Source organism: Balaenoptera ricei, chromosome 16, assembly GCF_028023285.1.
Source record: "Balaenoptera ricei isolate mBalRic1 chromosome 16, mBalRic1.hap2, whole genome shotgun sequence".
In the NCBI taxonomy this organism is placed as follows: domain Eukaryota; kingdom Metazoa; phylum Chordata; class Mammalia; order Artiodactyla; family Balaenopteridae; genus Balaenoptera; species Balaenoptera ricei.
Window position 1 is genome coordinate 26,472,679 of NC_082654.1, and position 17,755 is coordinate 26,490,433.

Sequence of the window (17,755 nt, forward strand, 5' to 3'; positions counted from 1 at the left end):
ATCTCAGTCTATTCTGAATTGTATTTAGGAAAGCAACTTTGCTAAGTTCATTTTTAACCTCTAGTATTTTTTTGGTCAATTTACTTGTTTTCTAAGTATTGTCATTTCATCTTGCAGAAAAAAAAAATTTAATTTAATTAATCTCTACACTCCTACACTTGTATACCTTATTTCCTTTTGTGGTTATAACAAGAATTTCTATTCATTAGGATAGTAAGGCGATAATGGGGTTCCAACTGAAAGGATATCTGAATGGAAGATTTACTAAATTATACTCATTTTTCAATCTCATCTGACAATAATAATCTTCCCAGATGTCAATTAGTTGTTGTTAAATGTTAAGAGGAAGGTGTTATATTTTTAACAAATTAAACCCATGGAAATGATCCTTGTTGAAATATTTTTATAGGTTAGACTATCTCTAACTATTAAGTGTGTAAAAATAAGTTTTTATAGATATCTGGTTTTTGGCAATTGTTTAATGGTGAAAACACTCCAAAATATTAGTTTTCAAAACACTCTCTCCATAAAATTAGTTCCTTTAGAAAAGTTGTCACTTTCTCACTCATTGTTAAAATGGTAACTTTATCTTGAAAGGACAGATTAGTGGGAGGTTAAGGAAAAGGCTCTATCATTTTCCACTTGTTCACTTGTGCTTGTTTTATTATATTATCTTCAATTTGTGGTTATTCACAAGAATCATTTGATAAGCCTTAAATCCACTTAACCACACACAGATAAACTGCAATAAAACAAACCACCATCAACTTACATTTAGTTATTCCCAGTTTTCCCTCAGGTATCTAGTGTGCAGGGCTGATTTTGGACCAGACTGCTTGTGACCATCATTCATTCTGATTGGTCAGTGCTTCAGCCACAGAATTTTTTGTTTTTAATATCATCCCTGCTAAATGATAGGTATGCTATGTAGGCCAAGTCAGAGATCTCGTATCAAGCCATATTTTAAATATTAGCAAAAAGCTAATTTTCTTTTTAAGATAAAAAATAAATATACACAGATATTTTCTTCCCTTACCTCAAAGGATGGCCTTGTGCATACCTCCACACATCCCACCTTGGAAGCTACTGGTCTGACAATTCCAGGATGGTCCAGAAAGGCAGATTTTTGGTTCAGTACACAAAACCATCTTTCAAGTAGAGCTTTCCAAAATGGCCACCACCACTAAGTAAAGGATTCTCCAAACATTAGAAGTATTCAAGCAGAAGCTAGATGACCAACTGGTTACTTACCAGAGATGAAGTAGCAGGGGTAAATGGATTGGATTCAATTACTTCCTTTTCTTTTTTATGATGCTAAATACTAGAAATGACAGGAAGCACCCTTGTTTCTATTTATAAGAAAAGTAACAGATAATAGCAAGCTAGACTAGTAGTCAGAAGACCTACCATCAAGTTCAGTGACCTTGGATAAATCATTTAATCTCCCTGGCTATGTTTTTCATCTGTAAAACATGGGGCTAGAATTTAATCACTTGTGAGGCCCCATACAGCTCTAATATTCTGGGGTTCTATTATTCTTTCTTCTAAAACATACTTTTAGAGAGATTTTTTTTTTTAAGTTTAATTAGAAATAGACGTTGAACTTTTTCAGATGCCTTTTTGGTATATATTACAGTGATGTATGATTTTATTGTTTTTTATTAGTGTAATGTGTTCTGCAGCTGTTATATGAACTTTGTAACTCTAGAATTATTTTAGCAGTTCTTCCAAATATTTCTCTATTCAATTTTCTGAGATTTTATTAGGATTTTTCCATCTATGTTCATAAATAAGAATCTCCTAAATGTCTTTATATTATCTTGCTTTTTATTTTTTTTAATGAAAATTACATTTACTTCAGCAAAGGAACTGGTATCTTGCTATCATTTTCTATACTTTGGGAGTATATGGAAATGATTTGTTATTTGATACTTTGGAAAAGTCTCAGGACAGCCATCACAAGCAGATGACATTTTAATTGGTTATTTTTGACAATTTATGGATTATTTCTCATAACCAGTCTGGACATATTCTCTTTTAAATGTCAGTTTTATCATATTATATCATTATAAGGAGCCAGATATTTTGATATTAGTAATTAAATTTTTAGCATCAAGCTGACAGATCTCTCTTTCCAAATCTAATTGATTTATTTTATATATCTCCTATTCAATTATAAATTTACTAATTTGTACTTTTACGATTGAGCTGACATTTTACCAATTTAATCTGTAAGAACCAATTAATGGTTTCATATATTTTTCTGATTTTTGTCATTCATGCTTGGTTTTCTTATTCCACTTTGATTTCTTTTGTTCTCTTTCTAAATTCTAACCACAAACTCCTTAAAAAAAAAAGAAAACATTTACTTACGCCTTATCCCTAATACAGAGATTTAAAGCATGATTTTTTTCTTTATAGTACTGCTTGGGTATCATCAAAAAAATTTGCTTGCATAGATTTGAATTTTCATTATTTTGAAATTATCCTCCAACATATCCTCTACAACACAGATGTTATTTTAGAGAAGCATCTTTTGTCTCCATATTAACCTATTTCTATAAGAAACAAACTATCAAAGTATGTATACATTTCTGCCTGCTCTCACATTTCTGTCTACTTTTCTTTCATGTATTTTGGCATTATGTTCTTTAAAATGACTAAATCAGTACTACTAGGTTTTCATTATTTAATGTAAATTTCATCTTTATTTACCATTCAAATTTTGATTGTGAAATTTATTTTATCAGATATAACATAAGCAGTCACTGCTTCTTTAATATTTGTTCCAGCATGAGGAAGAAACATAGACCATACTTTAATTGTTTTTCATCTTAAATATTTCTTTGCTTTGTGTATACTTGGATGGTTAAACTTTGTTTGGTTTTCTAAACTGGTGACTTTTTAAAAAAAAATCAGTCCTTGGATTTTCTAAGTAGATAATCCTACCGTATGATAACAATTTTGTCTCTTCCTTGCTAATAGTTACATTTAATTTTAATTTCTGCACCAGGTGTGGCTTCCAGCAAAATGTTGAATAGAAACTGTGATAGTAACATCAAATGTTTAACTACTAATATGACAATTGCTGTAAGTTTGCAAGCCTTCTTTTTAAGGTAAATTGAGCCTGTTTACATTTAATAATTGTAATAAACATTTATAGAATGAATGTATAAGTGAATTCCTTCATACTGTTTTTTTACTTTAAGTTAATGTATATATATATAAAATGAGGAATAAATGTAATCTGATATGATTAGTCAACTTGATGATATAGAATATAAATTAAATTGGACTCATATTTGCTTTTTTTCTTTCAGTAAAAACACCATTTTCTTATGTCAGCTTTCTCCCAATACCTTAGTGAATTAAGAACTGAGCTAAAACAGGTTGGAAGTCCCATTTTAAATTCAAATAAAGCATAGACATTCAGACTTGACAACAGACAACAGTAATGACATTTAATGAGATAAATTCAATGAACATAGGTAAATGTCTATAAACATAAGGTTTTCTACATGGCACAACCCTATACCGGGAATCACAGTAACTCAACTGCATTCTCACTTGGCAATAATGTCATACAAGTGAATTTGCTGATGACTAGCAAAATTACAAAATGAACCCAAGGCCACTTAATCAAGAGTCACAACAACAAAGAAACCCTAGGAATGAAGGTCAAGGCAGGAGGTTGCAGCTGGCCAGATATGATACCATTTGCCTAATTTTCATGTAGGAATTTGCTACAACAAATAAAATAACTATCTCCTCTTAGGTACTAGAAAAGAAAAGAAAACAACAGGTATTACCTAATCACCATTCTGTGACCATGAAATTAAAATATTTCCTGAATGTATGATTAAAAGAAAAAATAGTCTTTAAAAACAATATTAATCATTCTTATACATTCACAATAGAAGCTCTAAGTCTGAATTTAAAACACTACTCAGTATTTGCTTAAGAAACACATTTAGACAATATGGCTTTTGACATATTAAAGTTCTATGAGAAAAACTAAGACATCTTTTAATTTTGCTTTAATATCAAATTAACAGAGCAACTTAAAAATTCAATAAGAGCATGGGATGGGTTGGTTTGATTCAAAAAGTGCTTTCAAAATTCAATCACTTAACTTCCTTTCAGGAGAAACTGTTCATCATCACAGATCTTATTCTAACTTAACTTCTGAAGAAGAAAATGGAAAATCAAACCCATAGCACAGTGGTTATGTAAGATATTTACTCCTCAGTGTCAGGCAAAGTGCTTTTGCCCTCTCATAACACGTTCTACTTCAACAGATGATTTAACTGGTCCTGTAGATTTGATGACTGCTCAACACTACAAATTAGAATAGAGAAAAAGGTTTATCTAGAATGAGCATCTCATTGTCATAGCAACCCTCTCTATGCAATCATACTTTCTTTTGGCTTTAAATGTGGGGGCTATTGATGGGGTCAGATCCATGGTTGGATGCAGAGATAGGGGTATTCCTCTACATTCTTTGTATGCAATGGTTTCCTGTCCCTGCAAGTCCAATTTCATATGTTCTCCCTAGAAAAAATGGAGGACTAGATACTAAAAAAAAAAAAAAAAAGCGATCAACGTTAAAAAAAAAAAAGACATCTCATTGTGCAAATGATTTGCACAAAGTATATTATATGCATAGTTCTGTTGAACTAAATCAAAATTTCTACTGGTCCACTAGGGTCCCAGACATGTTTAAACTATGAAGAAAAGCTCTGTAAAGCCAACTAGTAGTGTAAACAACATTGCAAGGGACAGATTTAATCTACTTAAAACAAAAACAAGGCTGTTCAATGACTTTAGCACATTTACTTTACTTAATGAATATTACCAATGTAAAAGGTTTTCTACCCTCAAGGTTGGTCTCTACACCCTATAACTTTTAGAAAGCCTTTGCTAGCAGTGAACTGACTTACTGCATGCCTTTGAAATATTCTTTATATTCCCAATGAGCTATCCTAGAACACATGGCAACTTAAGGGCCTCTGTGAACCAGAGTTCTGTACTGATCCTAGGCCCAGCAGCATAATTCCCCCCAGCCTGCTACAGTTAGTTGGCCCCCCACTCCTCTACCTTTGGGGTTACTTACTTCTTCTGAATAGCTTCTTGCCTAAATCAGAAAAGGAAAGAGGAAAATAAACATAAGAAAATGCAACAAACTAGTAAAAGTTATTTTTGGTCAGATATGTATATATAGGCAGGACAAATTTCCAGCTTGTCACATTTTATATTTCTGTCCATTCTATCCTAAGATTGTGCTATTGAACAGGGGTTCAATATCTGAGTGCAGAGTTGCTGAAAAGATGGTTCTAAACCTAAAGATGTAATAATATTCTATCAGAGTGAGGGATGTGGTCTAACAAACTACAAGTATGGCTCAAATTCAGTCTGGGTATGTGGAGCCAAATGGTCACATACCTGATATGTACACACCCCAAAAAATGAACATTTAACTATTTAAATATCAAGAGTTAAATTCCCAATCAGATATTTCTAATAGGTACATAAGTATAATGTCAACTACATAAAATAAAAAGCAAAATGAAATAAGATGGGGCTTCCCTGGTGGCGCAGTGGTTGAGAATCTGCCTGCCAATGCAGGGGACACGGGTTCGAGCCCTGGTCTGGGAAGATCCCACATGCCGTGGAGCAACTAGGCCCGTGAGCCACAACTACTGAGCCTGCGCGTCTGGAGCTTGTGCTCCGCAACAAGAGAGGCCGCGACAGTGAGAGGCCTGCGCACCGCGATGAAGAGTGGCCCCTGCTCGCCGCAACTAGAGAAAGCCCTTGCACAGAAACGAAGACCCAACACAGTCAAAAAAATAAATAAATAAATAGCGTTCCCCTTAAAAAAAAAAAAAAATGAAATAAGATGAAAAGTTAATTAAATTATAATTTTGTCCAAAAGGGGTCTCTATATTTCAAAATCTTCTGGATGATTTATACGTAGTTAGGGCTGGGTTATATATAGGAATGTAACATAAAGAACATAGTTATACTCGATTCTCCAGGGAAGGTGCAGACGCTCCAGGAAAGACCTCAGGCACAGACAGTGGACAGATACTGGTTAAGTGCCTACTGGGTGCCAAGCACTGTGCATGCGTGTGGTCCTGGATAGGCCCTGCCCTTATGGGGTTTGCAGTCTCTCCTTCTGAGAAGCCCTCAAATTATCAGAGAGGTTCACAAAGGTGGTCCCCACTCTGATCACACCCCATACCCCAACTTCTTCTGTAGTCTCAAGCATCTCTTCCAGAGGGAACACATCCTTGACTAACCCCTCCTTTACTCCCAGCTCCTGCCTCCACAGGAAAATGTGCTGAAGCAGAAAGGCCACAAGAAACAGCCTGCAGAAAATGATTGCTTAGTAAGTACAGTAGGCACTGGAGAGGACATACTCACTGGTATTGAAGATGTGTCGTTATTATTGCCATTTTTCTTAAACTCTGCATTAAAAAAAGAAAAGAAAAACAGAGAAATAGAACATTCCACTTCCCTGAAGCCACACAAACTGTGCATATAAAACCCAAATCATAACAGAAATTGTTTCTTACATCTTCTGAGTGTAAGATGGCATCTTCCTGTAGTACCATGTTTCGAGCGGCCTGACCTAGCAGCTGGAAGACAAAAATAAAATGGTAATAATCAAAACTTCCAAACTTCCTGTAATCTTCTCTGCAGCTGTTCTACCACCACCCCTTCTCCATGCCCACCCCCCACCCCATACAAATATAAACCCTCCAAATGTAAAGGAGGATAATTTCCCATTTGTTCATGTTGAAAATCCATTTCATTGTCACTACGGCAGTTCTGGCATGGGCTCGACATCTGTTCTGAAGGCCACAGCCTGAGAAATCAAGTCCTCCATAACTGCTGAGTTTATTAATCAAGTGCTGAGAGGCAAAGTCTGCGAAAACAAACTCTGGCTCCACAAACCCAGTGAGAACCTAACTTCTGATTCTTTAAAGGCAAACTTGAGATTTGGGGTGGTTTGAGAGGAGTGAGAGGGCAGGAGTTAGGATAGGGCTTTAAAGGACAGAAAGAATGTAGCTGTTGAGAAATGGAATGAGAGACACAGAGGGGGTAAAAAGGCCTGGGGAGAAGCTTGGGCTTTAAAGTGGGAAACCATGTGTAAAGGATGGCCAGATGGAGCTGGGGAAGAGAAAAGAAAGAAGTGCGGCAGCAGACTTTAATGAGTTCACTGATAGCTGGGCCCTGAGGCCAAGAGAGAAAGGCTGAGTGAGCTCTGTTTCAGCTGGGTGGCCTGCGGTCAGCAGATCTGCCTCCTCACAGAGAGGCAAGAAGAGATCAACAGAGGTTTCTGGCCTCCTGTGGCACCCTGTTCCTGGCAGACATGCAGTCCAACCATGTAAAGGGAGCTACTGTTATGTGTGTCCTACCAACCCTCCCTGTTCCCTTGGGTCAGAGAGATTCTGGTGAAAGGGGGACAGATGACTTCAAATTAACCAGGACACCAGCACTGCTCCAGCCTCCAGATTCCTTCCCTCACAGCAACTTTTATTTTTCTTTTTAACTTTAAAAATTAATAAAACTTGGGACTTCCCTGGTGGCGCAGTGGTTGAGAATCTGCCTGCTAATGCAGGGGACATGGGTTCGAGCCCTGGTCTTGGAAGATCCCACATGCCGTGGAGCAACTAAACCCATGTGCCACAACTACTGAGCCCTCATGCCACAACTACTGAAGCCCACGCGCCTAGAGCCCGTGCTCCGCAACAAGAGAAGCCACCTCAATGAGAAGCACGCACACCGCAACCAAGAGTAGCCCCCGCTCGCCACAACTAGAGAAAGACCGCGCACAGCAACAAAGGACCCAACGCAGCCAAAAATAAATAAATAAAAATAAATGTATAAAAAAATAAAAAATAAAAAAAATAAAACTTTACATGCTTCTAAAGGCAAAACAATAAAATACGACCTATCCAGCCTCTTCCCCTCCCCGGTATCTCTCCCCTATGCATAAATATTTTTTAAATTAGTTTTTGGTTTATCTTTCCATTGTTCCTTTACAAACAATGGACATATGTATATATTCTGCCCCCTTTACATAAAATGTAACCTACCATATGCACTCTTCTGCACCCTGCTATCTTCACTTGACAATATATACAGAGATGGATCTGCAGCAGGATATACTGAATCTCCACCTTGTTCTTTCAGGGCTGCTGAGCACTCCACTGAATAGATGTCTCATAAGATTATTCAACCAGTCCTCCGCTAAAGACTTTGGGGCTGTTTCCAGTCTTTTGCTATTGTAAGTAGTGCTACAAAAAATACCTCATAGTTCTTTGTATCTTTTTGCCAGCATGTCTTTGGATAGACTCAGAATCTTGATTGTGACTGCTGGATCAGAGGGTTTTAATTTTGCTACATATTGCCACCCACCCCCCCATTAAGGTTATACCATTTTGCATTCCCACCCACCAGGTATGAGAGTTCCTGTTCCCTCCTTGTGGCCACTTTTAAGTGACAAACTCCAAACTCCTATGGATGGTGACTGACAAACCGATGGCAGAAAAGAAAGAGTTCTAACGAAATCTTCCTCATTCAGTCAACAAATAGTTACTAAGTGCTTATGAGCCAGTAAGAGACATAGCCCCCATCCTTACAGGGCTCACAGGCTGGGATGACAAAGAAGACAAAGGTACTACAATACCTTGTGGTAAGTGCTGAGGGGCAAGCACTGAATGCCCTGAGAGTTCGGGAGGCAGGAGTGATTAACCCATTACTGGGTAGGTGCTCAGGGAAGGCTTCCTAAAAGAAGTGACTTCTAAGCTGAGACCTAACGGCTGGTGTTTAGAATTCCGAAGTAATATAATGTTACAAAAAAGTGGCATGATCAGATTTACTGTTTTAGAATGTGGTAAACAGGATGGACTGGACAGGGGACTAAAGGCAGAGAGACTGGTTAGGAGAACACTGCAGTATTCCAGGCGAGCAATGAGAGTGACCTGAACCACAGAAGTGGCAGTTAAAAAAGGGGGCACGGGGGGCTTGAGAGGTATTTAGAAGATAGGCTTGAGGGGACTTGTGATGGCCTGGAATGCAGGGGCTATTGGAATATAGGGCCAAGGCCTTTTCTGCGATGACAGATGTAGTCACTGACATTGTGCATCATTTTCTTACATAAACCAACCACACACGTAACATATCTCCTAAGATTTCCAGTTTCAGTTTCCTTAAAGTGGAACATCTCAAATACACCTGTAAAACCACCTGAGTACAGAATCTTTTTAGATTTCTATGAACTTCCTCCAAGGCTTGGACCACTGTCTTGCTCATAATTAACTCAATACCAGTTTGTCTTGGTACTTCTCTTCAACAAGTATTGCTGATTTTCAACTTAGTTTTCATAGCAACAGCAACCCTCTTTTTTTCTGCGCTCATATTTCATCATTTCCCATATCATTCCATGAAACAATGTAGTTGCAATAGCAAGCACAAGTGCCTTACACAGGTTTAGGAAAAAAACACAATGAACCCTTACCAAGCACACAATTCACCTGGAGGAGCAGAAGCGCAGGTGTGCACGAGAGGAGCGTATTAGTCACAAGCATTCTTTGTGCCATGGACATAAGTTGGTATGATTTCCTCACTTTGTGCTCCAGTCACACTGGCCTCCCTGCATTCCTTACGTACATTCCCATCTCAAGGCCTCTGCATTTGCCATGTCCTCGACGTGGAACTCTCTGTCTCCAGATGTCCATATGGTTTGCTCCCTCACTTCGTTCAAGCGTCTGCTCAAATGCTACCGCCTCAGAGAGCCCTTCCCTGACCACGCTATTTAGGGAAAACCCTTTCAGCACTCTCTATTCCCAGCTTCATTCTTCTTCATAGCATTTACTACCATCTTGTTTGTGTTTCATTTTTTTGTCTGTCTCTTCACTAAAATGGAAGTTTTCTAAGTACAGGGACTTAGTTTTGTGTACCAACGTCTCCCTTGTACCTATAACAGTTCCTGGCACATAGCAGACACTCTATAAATATGTGTCAAGTGGATGCTGTGAAATGAGTGTTTTATACATGGAAATTGTCAGTTACTCAAACAAAACAGCTATCTGGAGACTGCTGAAGAGAGAAGCAATGCTCTGTGGGCTAAGAAGGATTGAAAATCAGTAAGACACTCCCATAACCTCAGAGCCTAGTAAAGGAAATGGCAAAAATACATAACTACAGAAAAATACAATATGGTATGTGGTAAGTGTCATGTAAGAGATCCAGTAAAAAAGAAAAAGTTTAGACTTGAGATATGTGTCAACTCTGTCCCAGAAAGTTGGACTGGCTTCAGCTTAACTCAATCCACACCGCTTACTGAGCACCCTGTCTAAATCTACTACGGAAGAAGCCCTCATGAAAAATACACGAGGAGCAGGAACGGGAAGCAGCAAGCCATATTAGGGCAGTCAATGGTGGCACTGTGGCTTTTTGGCCACTTAATCCAGCTAGCGGCCATGAGAAGTGACGTCAAAGAGTGTGGGCTTAGAACCTGTCTGCCTAGGTTTGAATCCTAGCTCTGTGATCCTAGCTCTGTGGGACCCTGGACAAGCGAAATTCCTCTCTGTAAGAGAAGTACCTCCTTTATTAGTGATTGTGAAGACTTAATGAATTAAACGACATAAAACACACACACATTTTTTTTTTTTGAAAAGGTGAAATAGAATCTAAAAATCATGAAAAGGAGAAAGAAGCAGATATGTCTACCACTAAAACTGACAAAGCAACTTCTGTGCAACCAAGGCAAAAAGTGAAACACAATAAGTTGCGTAATTCTTATTTGGTAAAAGGCAACACAACAATTCTTCAAAAAAGATAAACTTTCCTCTGATACTGAATCCTAAAATAAGTATACCATGTGGACCCCATACAAAGCATATCTGGGATCATCAGATCAGTGACTTCAACAATTGTATTATGGTAAACGCAAACACTTTTTTCATTCAGCTGTTTCTTGCAGCCACTATCAATAGAAGCTAAGGACATAACATGAAAGCTAATTTTGTAAGGATAATTCTACTGGACCTTAAACTAATATAAATAAAGCTGCTTTGAACATTCATATACAAATGTGAAGGCTTGCAAACATATTATGTTTGCTAATGCGACTACATAACAATGAAATAATAAAGTGATGAAACATGAGTAAAAAAAGAGTGGGAGAGAAAGAGGTGCTACTGTTATGAAAACTAACTTGAAAATCAAAAATACTTCTTGAAAATAAGTAGCTAAGATACACTGCTACTGAGTTAATTATGAGCAAGACAATGGCCTACAGGAGAAAGTCATAGAAATCTAAAGACTCTGTCCCCAGATTGTTTTACAAGTGTATTCAAGACGTTTTCCACTTTAAAGACTCCAAACCTGGACATCTTAGATGATACACTATGTGCATGGCTGGTTTATGTAACAACATGATATATATGTTTTCTTTTCTCCTGGTTAAAACCTAGAAGTTGAAAGGCTGGGTCATTAGACCCATTTTGTTTGTCCAATCACCTGCCCCGTGGGCATTTGGATTGTCTCCAGTTTGGTGCTATTATCGATAAATGTGCTATGAACATGTGCAAGTCTTTGTGTGGACATATATTTTCATTTCACTTGGGTGAATATCTCAGGGTACAATGGATAGGTCCTTTTTTGGAGAGAGACAGTGTACACATATAAAGCTTGCTGGTGTGACAAGCTATCAAATAATCCCAGACACGGAATCAGCCAGAGGATGATGAGGGAAAAATCACGGCAAAGGAGAAAGCTAATCTAAGAAACAGAAAACCAAGAATGTGGCCAGAAAGACAAGTCAGAAAAGAACAAATCTGTGGACAGACGATGCATAAAAGTGTGGAAGGAATATGGAATGTTGAAGGCAAAAACACGCGGAATTTAGAGGCCGAAAGAGACAGATCTTCACTAGAGACAACTCTGAGAAACAAATGAGGAACTCGTTAGGACCACTATCTCATCCGTCATCTGCGGCGATCTCTGCTTTGAAGCACCGATTCCCATCATTTCGTTTCTTCCCCCCCGCCCCCCCGCCTCCATTCCCCCCCGGCTCACAGGACCACTAGTCCTACCCAAAGAGACTACACACCCCAGAATGCAACACGCGCCCTCCGGAACGAGGTCTTCTCCCTTCTCCACTAGTTCACGGACTACAATTCCCAGGATGCAACGCGACCCTCTTCCCACGGCTATGGAAGTCGAGTCTCCGGGTATTAAGCCCGGAGAGTCCACTCCCAGCTCACCTCGGAGCTCCGGGAGCCCTTCAGCACCTGCTTGGTGAGCGCGATCACGTCAGTACCACAGGTGTTCACCTTCTCCGTGAGAAGCCCCTTCACAGACTGACCGAATCGCGCTTGCGAATCTGGGGTCCCAGTCGCCATCACTGCAACCAGTGAACGCCTCCCCACGGGCGATGGCGAGTCACAGGGGCCAAAAGATGAGCAAAGCGAAAGGGGGCGGTGTCTTTTTTTTCCTACCATGGGAAAAGGAAGGGACGCCTGCGCGTAGCGGAGAGTGAGCTTTGATAACTTTAAATTCATTTAAAATACTCAGTTGATATCCTGAAGAAGACAGGGCCCAGGCAAACATCAGTGGAGGGGATGGAATACAATTTCAATAAACCCATGGTTTAAAATCAGAAGGCCTGGATTACAGTCCCAATTCTGCCGTTTAGTTGTGTGACTGCAAATTATTCAGCCTCTGCAGCATCTTGTGTTCCTCATCTGTAAAACAGAAGTAATGAAGTTAAATTCTCCAAAGTGTATGAGAATGAATTAAAGATCAATTCAATTTTAGCAAACATTTCATGAACGAAATACCAAACACTGCTGGGCTGAGGAGGCATGTAAACAAACAGAAGAACCGGGAAGAACAAGCTAATAGAAAAATTGGCAAAGTTCACAAACAGGCAGTTAAAAAAGTAAATAAGATAGTCAATAGGTATGAAAAATGTTTTACATCTCTAGTAATTTTTAGTGATAAATGACCCCTTTGTTCTATTTAAAGCAAACTGATTATCACCTTGAAAAGAATTAGTATTTGAAGTGTTTCATGTAGCTCTATTTTTTTTTTTTTAGCTAATGCACGAGAGAGATGACAATGGTAAATTGGCGAATTATGTTTAAAATCACCTATACTCAGTATCAACATTACTTTCTCTTCCAAGTGTCTAGATTCATATGTCTCTGATTCTTTCATTTAATTCTTATTCTTAACTTTATTGAGGTATAATTTATGTTCAATAACTACATTCTTTTAAAGCGTACAATTTGATGAGTGTGATGGATGTGTACACCTGTGAATTACCACCACTATTAAGATACAGAACATTTTCATCACCCCCACAAGTTTCCAAGTGCCCCTTTGTAGTCCATCTATCCCTCACTCCAGGCAACAAGGGATCTGCTTTCTAGCACTATAGATTAATTTGGGTTTCTAGAATTTTATATAAATGGAATCATACAGGAAGTACTTTTTTTGGTCTGGCTTCTTTCTCTCAGCATAACATTCTGAGAGTCATTCACTTAGTTGTGTATATCACTAGTATGTTCCTTTTTTATTGCTGAGAAATAGTCCATTGTATGGATATATCTCATTTTGTCGATCCACTCACCTGTTGATGGACATTTGGGTTGTTTCCATTTGGGGGTTTTATGAATAAAGCTGCTATGAACATTCACATACAAGTCTTTATGTGAGTTTGTTTACATTTATCTTGAGTAATATCTAGGAGTGGAATGGCTGGGTCATATGGTAAGTTTTTAACTTTTCAAGAAACTGCCAAACCATTTCTCAAAGTTTACCACTGCATTCCCAACAGCAGTGTAAGAGACTCCAGTTGCTGCACACTCATAAACTTAGGAAAAGACTGAGCCATGGTAGAGCCATGGTAACAAGTAGCCAACTGTGGTAGACAGACTGGCCACTGACAGCTGGCTTCCATGATTCCTATCTCCTGGTGTTCACGCCCTTGTGTATTCCACCTCTCTTACTTGTAGGTGGGACATGTGACTTGCTTCTAACCAATAGTATATGCGTAGGTGATGGGAGATATGTGATTATATGTAAGTGATTATGTGATTACATTACATAAGATTGTAAGGCTCATCTTGCTGGAGTCTCTCCCTTTCTAGCTGTGAGGAAGCAAGTGGCCATATTGGACAACTCCATGTGGCAAGGAACTACAAGTGTCATCTAGTCACTGAGGGCTGAGCTCCAGCTGACAGCCAGCAAAAAAATGAGGCTCTCAGTCAAACAACCAAAAGGAACTGACTGCTCCTAACAAACAGGCAAGTGGAGAAGCAGATCCTTCCCCTATCGAGCCTCCAGATGAGAAGCTGGCCCACACCTTGATTGCAGCCTTCTGAGACTCTAAGTACATGGCTCAGAAAAGCTGTTCTTGGATTCTGACCACAGAAATAATAAGATAATAAATATGTGTTGTTTTAAACCACTACATTTGTGGTAATATTGTTACACACAATAGAAAACTAATATACCACCAGAACTTGTTTGAAGTATGTTCAGTCAATGACAACTCACCTCAGTGAATCCCTTTTGCAAACCAAGCAATCAGGGTCTATCCATTGTCCTATCTTCAAGTTCACTGAGTCTTTTGTCTGCTTAAATCTCCTCTGAATCTCTCTAATAAATTTTTCATTTCAATTATACTTTTCAGCTCCAGAATTTCTTTTTGGTTCTTTGTAAGTTTTCTCTTTATTGATATTTCCGTTTTGTTTACACATTATTTTCTTGACTTTCTCCATATCTCCCTTTAGTCTTTTGGGCATCTTTAAGACAGTTACTTTGAAATCTTTGTCTAGTATATCAGACATTAGGTCTTTTTCAGGGACAGTTTCTACTGATTTGTTTTATTCCTTTGAGTGGGCCATACTTTGCTGTTCCTTTGTATGCCTTGTGATTTTTTTTTTATGAACACTGGACTTTTGAATTTAATAATGTGATAACTCTGGAAACCAGATTTTCCCCTTTCTCAGGGTTTGCTTGTCTTCCTTATTGTTTGTTTTTGTTTTTAACTGTTGTACGCAGTCTCTTTGCTGAGGATCAGCCAAAGTGTAAACTGAAGGTCTTCCCAGTCTTTTCTGAGCCTTTCCCTGGGCACACACAATCACTTTCTAATTTTCTCCATACATGCAGTTGTTTTTGAATGTCCCAGTCCTTAATGTCTGGCTCCAGAAAGTGGGAAATGTAAAAACTGACCAGGGGGTGGGAATTCCCTAGCAGTCCAGTGGTTACGACTCCACTTTTTCACTGCTGAGGATGCAGGTTCAATCCCTGGTCAGGGAACTAAAATCCCACAAGCTGTGTGGCGTGGCCAAAAAAAAAAACAAAAACGACCATGGGGTGGAAGGGAGGGGAGGAGAAGGGCTCTGGGCTTTTAAATCCCCTGGAAGTCACTTCAACCAGAAGTGAAGGGGCTGCGACAATGTGGGGAAGGTACAACAACAACGGCCGCCCACCTTCTTGTCTGTGCTCTGTGATCAGAAGCAGCCATCAGCACTCAGAGCAGAGATGCAGATATTTGGAGGACAGGGTCCTTTTTGCCCACCCTAGCTCCCACAAGCTGTGGGCAGTGGTTACAGGAAAACATGCACAGTTGTCTGCCAAGGGGTTGGGGATGGAGGATGGGTAGCTCCTACTGTGCTAAGAGCCAAAATTGACTGACATTCACCACAATTTACCATCTAAGTCTTCCCGTGGAAGTTGCAAGCCTTCAAAGTTCCAAAATGGTTGGATCAGACAGATTCTACCAATGCAGTTGTTGTCTAGGTGGGAGATAGATTCCTGGTGCTTCATGCTGCGGCACCTTCCCAGAATCCCCTCCCCCATTTAGTTTTATAAATATTCACTTGTCAGATTTTGACTGGATATTTCCTTTTTGCCTAACCATAATGGACATAATGAAGGCTTAGAAACATGCAGAAGATGCCACCCTTGGCTCTGGTTAAGAGCACTGTCTTGTTAAGGCTAAGTTGTTGCTGCCTAACAACAACTCCCCCTCCCGGCCCTCCAAATTTAGTGGCTTAAAACAACCACCATTTTATTGGTCGTGATGCGAAGTTCAGGAATTTATCACGGGTGGTGATCTCTGCTCCAGTGATGTTTGTTGGGCTCACTCACGGGGCTGCGTTCACTTGGTGGCTGGAAGGTCTGAGGTGGCCTCACTCACGTGTCTGCGGCCTCACGCTGGCTGTCACCCGGAGTGCCACGGTTCTCATCCTCGGGGCCTTCTCTCCGCACGGCCTTCTCTCTGGCAGGATAGGCTGAGCTTCTTTACATGGTACCTGGTTTCCCAGGCAGTGGGAGCTGTCAGGACTCTTAGGGCCCAGGCCCAGAACTGGCACAGCAGTCACTTCTGATGATTCTGCTGATCAAGTCACAGGGCAGCTCAGGTTCAGGTAGAGAGGAAAGAGAGTCTACCTCTTGATAGGAAGAGTAGTCCCATGTCTGCAGGTTTAGGAGTTGTTGGTACCCGTCTTTGCAGAATATCTCCGACAGGAGTCTAGACAGTCACTTGACTCGATATAGACTCAAAACAACTAAATTATAATGAAGTTCAAATTGAATGTGAGATTTCCAGGGCACCCCCCTTCTCCCCTATTAGAATGTACGCTCCACACGGGCAGGGATTTTTATCTGTTTGGTTCATTGCTTCATTTCCAGCCTGAGAGCAGTGCCTGGCTTGTGATAGAGGCTCAGTGAGTATCTGTTGCAGGAAGGACTGCTTGATGGTGATGGTTGTAGCAGAAGGGTTGGTGTAGAACACCTCCATCAGAGAAGGCTGCAGAGACAATATGAATCTGCAGCCGAGTCTGCGAAAAGAGTGATGGACATGAATCAGTGTCTCAGAGGTGGGGAGACAATGCTTATTCACCGTTCCACAACATTGAGACCCGCCCGTGCCAGATGTGAGGGGGAAGTAAGAGACCTTCCCTTGAGGAAGGGGATCCCAACATCGCAGTGTATGATGTGCGCTAAATCATAGAAAAGAGAGGGGTCTTCTTGGGATGACAGTGGGAGGCTTCAGCGTGGGCGTGCTCGGATGGGACTGAGTAAGGTGAGTGTGACTGAAACTGAGCTGAAGACACCATTAAAAATGATGGTTATGGGGTGTGCATGTGACTGAAAATTTTCCAGAGGCTTGAAAACAGTCACCTGTAGGATGTATTTATGAGATAAATGATAAGGATCTCCCCCTCTAAGTCCTTAAACATGTGAGCTATGTGATGAAAACTAGATTTGAGACAGCTTCTGATTATTTCGGGCAAAATTTTTGCATCAGTGATAAGGAGAGTGTTGAGGAAGGCCATTCATTTTCAGGATTGGTGAGCTAACTGACAGTGATTTTTCACCTTACTGTAGTTTTATAATGCTTTAGAAGTTTACAAAGATCATTGCCATATGTATGTGCCTGGATGAAAAGCAAAAATATATGTAGTAGTATATAGTGGTATCTTCCTTCTCTCCCTCCTTCTGCCCGGGGAAGTGATCTCAGCCCTTGTTTGCAGTCAGTAAACCAGGAGAGGAGGTGGATAAAGGAGTGAGATGAGTGCTTTCCTCTAGGAGAACAAAGGCTGACAGAGAGAGGATGAGGCAGGTTAGTTGGAGTGGAATTGGGGGAAGAAATCCATGGCTCTATCCTTGAGAGGCAGGACCTCAGGCGATGGTGATGTATGAAGGGCATTTCTAGGTACTGGTG

General features: G+C 39.8%; 1 protein-coding gene across 1 annotated transcript; it reads right to left on the minus strand.

The window, feature by feature from the left end:
- Positions 1 to 3,447: 3,447 nt before the first annotated feature.
- Positions 3,448 to 15,331, minus strand: BORCS7 (BLOC-1 related complex subunit 7). The gene is made up of 6 exons (XM_059900445.1): positions 14,578 to 15,331; positions 12,279 to 12,758; positions 6,576 to 6,638; positions 6,424 to 6,467; positions 5,114 to 5,134; positions 3,448 to 4,338 (listed from the first exon to the last, which is right to left on the minus strand). The coding sequence occupies exons 2-6, from the start codon at positions 12,573 to 12,575 to the stop codon at positions 4,287 to 4,289; spliced, it is 477 nt and encodes a 158-aa protein (XP_059756428.1). The 5' UTR covers positions 12,576 to 12,758; positions 14,578 to 15,331; the 3' UTR covers positions 3,448 to 4,286.
- Positions 15,332 to 17,755: the final 2,424 nt, after the last annotated feature.